We start from the raw sequence: 3,816 nt of genomic DNA, 5'->3' as shown, positions 1-3,816 counted from the left end.
TAATAAGTTTAAATACATAGTTTTAAAAAGTTGTCTGAGTTTCCTATGGAGAATTTATGAGTCCTGTTTAGACAAGTGGCACTTAGCATTTTCAGTAGAAAAGCAAAAGCCCAGGCAGCAGAGACAGAATGCCCTCAGGATTTGAGTTTCCTCAGGATACATACTGAAGCTCAGCTATTGGACAGTTACTCTAGATTGCCACTCCTCCTAATGTCTCCTCTCAGAAGTTACTTATTCCTGACTCTCTTAGGCCAGCTCTGGCCTTGTCTTTAATCAGCTCCGTGTGCAGGAATCATGAAGATCTGCTTTCTGCTGCTGATCCTCTCTATGTATTTCTTCCAGAGCAACCAAGGTAAGTACCAAGACCTGCTGAACTCCTGACCAGACCTGAGTACACTGGCTCAAAGAACTGGTGATAAATGAGTTTTGGGTCTGAGGATCAATCAGCAGGAGAGAATTCCTAGGGTCAACACCCTGCAGCCAACAGCCATCAGGGACTTCATTCTGTGGCCCAGGTATCATGGCAATGAGCTTGTCCGGAATGAAGAGCTAGAAATAGAAATTTCTCAAGATCTTCAACCACCATCTTGTCATGGTCATCTAGGAAATATTCTTTGTAGAAACCATTCTTTCTTATCCTCAGGAAAGCAGGTCTCACCAAGAAGCCAGATTTCCATCAAGAGTCAGGCACCTGCTACTTTAGTGCCTTTCACAGGCCCATTTAACACATGACTGCAATACACGTGGCTAATGGGGAATATGAACTTGATGTTTTAGATTAGGTAAGTTCAAGACAGATGATGCATGTCTTGAAAGGTTGTTTGTATGAAGCAGAGACTTAGAATGAAGTACAAGTACTCTCATTTTATATTATTCCTCACAGTGTCCCTGTGAATAAAAGGAAGCCATATGACTATTTCTTGGATACAAAGTCTACTCTAATCACATAACTTATGTTCAGTAGGTCAAGAGCCCAATCCAAGGGATGAGGGATCAAGTGAACCATCTTCACTGCATAGCAAAATCTTGAACTCCTAATATAACTGAATTACTTCACACAAAGACCATTGCTAATTCTTTCTTCTGATTAGCCCAGTCTAGTAAAGTTAAAAGCCAGAGTTTCATTCTACAGATTAGCAGAAGGAGATAATCAGCCAGAGGTATACTTAAGAAGAATGAGAATCAAAACAAGGGCAGGAGATACCATCATGTTCCAGGCATTGCTTTTCTGGATTTTCTAATCTGTGAAGACAAGGGACACATTTGTCATCTGTTATATCAGGGAGGAATTGAGTGAACTGAGTTCTCAGTCTCTCCTTGGCTCTAAAATAGACCTATTCTATTAAACCTCTTCTGCTTAGCAATTGCCTTGGTTTATTTTTCTGATGTGATATGATAGTCTGAAAAAACAACAAATGGAAAAAAGTTTATTTTATCTCCCAACTCAGTACATGATACACTGTGGCAGGGAAGTCAGGGCAATGGGAACTGAAGTAGGTAGTCACACTGTATCCACCTAATGGATACTGTTGTCTACTTGACACAATCTATAATGGCATGGGAAAAGAATATCAATTCGGGATTGTCTATGTTATCTATAGGTGATTGTCTTTGTTGCATTAACTGAAGTAAGAAGACCTGCCCATTAAAAATTGTCACCATCTCCAGGGTTTAGGTCCTGAACTGTAAAAGACTGCAGAAAGGGAACTAAGCAGTGGCATGCAAGTTCTCTTTCTACCTATCTATCTATCTATCAATCTATCCATCCATCTATCTATCTATCCATCCATCTATCATCTAGCTATCCATCCATCTATCTACCTACTATCTACCTATCTATCATCTATCTATTTATCTATCTATCATCTATCCATCATCTATCTATCTTGCTAATAGTAACTCTCCCAGTGTCTTACTCTCTCCCTTGCTTGCTCTCTCTCTCTCTCTCTCTCTCTCTCTCTCTCTCTCTCTCTGTCTCTCTCTGACTGTCCTCTCCTATTTCTTTGTCTCTCACTGTGTATGTATTCTGTCTGTCTGTCTGTCTGTCTGTCTCTCTCTCTCTTCTCTCTCTCCTCTCTATTTTGATTGTGGTTATGACAACTAATTTCTTCAACTTCCTGCCACCTTAATATTTTTGTACTAATAAATTGTAACATGTAATTATGAACTAAGCCCTTTCTCTCATAAGTTGCTTTTTTCAGGATATTTTTCCATAGAAACTAAAAAAGAAACTTCAATAAGCCATAGACCAAAATCAGAGAGCAACGAATGAGTACATTATTCCTCATTTTCTCCATTTATGTGATCCATGATGCCTGCCTGAGAATCGTCCCATGCACAATTAAAATGGATTATCTCACACTGATTAACACAACCAAGATAATCTCAACAGACATAACGGAGGCCCTTTTTCCAAGTGACCCTTGAGACTCTGTCAAGCCAATAATTTAAAACAATTAAAATTTATCAACATTGAAGAGGAGAAACATATATACATAAATATGTATATATACAGATTAATGATGCCATTAAGAAAATCAAACTCAGCAATATGCTTTCAAAACTCGATCTCTATTGCTCATCCTAGTGCAAGTATTTCACCAGGGAACATAGAATACACGAAGCATCCTCTTAGAGTCAAGCCAGCATCCAACAGCTCCATAAAAGGAAACAAAATCTAGATATGGTAACCTCTGAAGGGTTTGATTAGGGATGATCATTATAGAGATCAATGTTAGATTTAGAGAATTGCTCTTTCAACAATCATACACAAGAAAAGACAGAACCCCCAAAATGTAGAGAAAAGCTATGATACAGAACTCAAAAAGATGGGTTTAATGTTAGGAAGTGAATGGGTTAAGCTGTGATGCATCTTTGAGGAAGTTCTGGGGTGGGAAAGTCAAGCTTCACTCCCTTTCCTCCCACCACCATAGTATCAAAATCCCACTGATGAGTTTGTGGTGATGAGAATTTTCTGCAGCCAGAGATCATGGTTCTTCCTTTAATCCCAACATCTAAGAGGATGAGTCAAAGCCATCCTGAACTACATAATGAATTCCAAGCCAGTGAGGCCTATAGAGTGATACCCTGCCTCAAAATGAATAGAAAATAAGTATTCTACATTTGTTTTCTAATATAAAAACCACAATCTATGTGGATATTTAGCTGTGGGAATCTCCCTGGTGTGTTAGTTCAAGACATCTCATATTTTATTACATGTCCAGGATACAAGTTATAAAATTATTTCTTTTGTATGTACTTTGTATTGAACTCTTAGATGATCATCAGTATGCTAAATATGACCACAGTGATAGCCAAGAGACTAAGGTTTTCCTGTTCTTTTCTTTTCTAACAGCTTTTGGCCGTGATACAAAAGAATGTATCCAAAGAAAAGGTTTCTGTCACTACTTTGAATGTCCATGGTTGTATAATTTTGTTGGCACCTGTTATAAAGGAAAAGGCAAGTGTTGCCAAAAATGCTATTAGTATACTAGAAGTCACATAAACAATATGGAATCATTGCTTTAAAAAAATAAACACACTGAGGTGTTGCTTCTTTTTTATAGATATTTTCTTTATTTATATTTGGAATGTTATCCATTTTCCTTGTTTCCCTTCCGAAAACCCCCTATCCCATTCCCCCTCCCCATGCCGCACCCCCCACCCCCTACCCCCCGAACCCCCATCCCCCACCCCCTACCCCCCGAACCCCCATCCCCCACCTCCCCACCCCTGCTCACTAACCAACCCACTTCTGCTTCTCTGTCATGGAAATCCCCTGCACTAGGGCAACCAGCCTTTACAGGTCCAAGGGCC

At 39.3% G+C, this 3,816-nt stretch overlaps 1 protein-coding gene across 1 annotated transcript; it reads left to right on the top strand.

The window, feature by feature from the left end:
• Positions 1-294: 294 nt before the first annotated feature.
• On the top strand, positions 295-3,486 carry LOC127668982 (beta-defensin 38-like). Its single transcript, XM_052162874.1, has 2 exons — positions 295-352; positions 3,356-3,486. Exons 1-2 carry the CDS (start codon positions 295-297, stop codon positions 3,484-3,486), a joined length of 189 nt encoding a protein of 62 aa, XP_052018834.1.
• Positions 3,487-3,816: the final 330 nt, after the last annotated feature.

The sequence above is a fragment of the Apodemus sylvaticus genome, chromosome 18 (genome assembly GCF_947179515.1).
Source record: "Apodemus sylvaticus chromosome 18, mApoSyl1.1, whole genome shotgun sequence".
Lineage (NCBI taxonomy): Eukaryota > Metazoa > Chordata > Mammalia > Rodentia > Muridae > Apodemus > Apodemus sylvaticus.
This window is presented reverse-complemented; position numbering and strand designations above follow the sequence as displayed.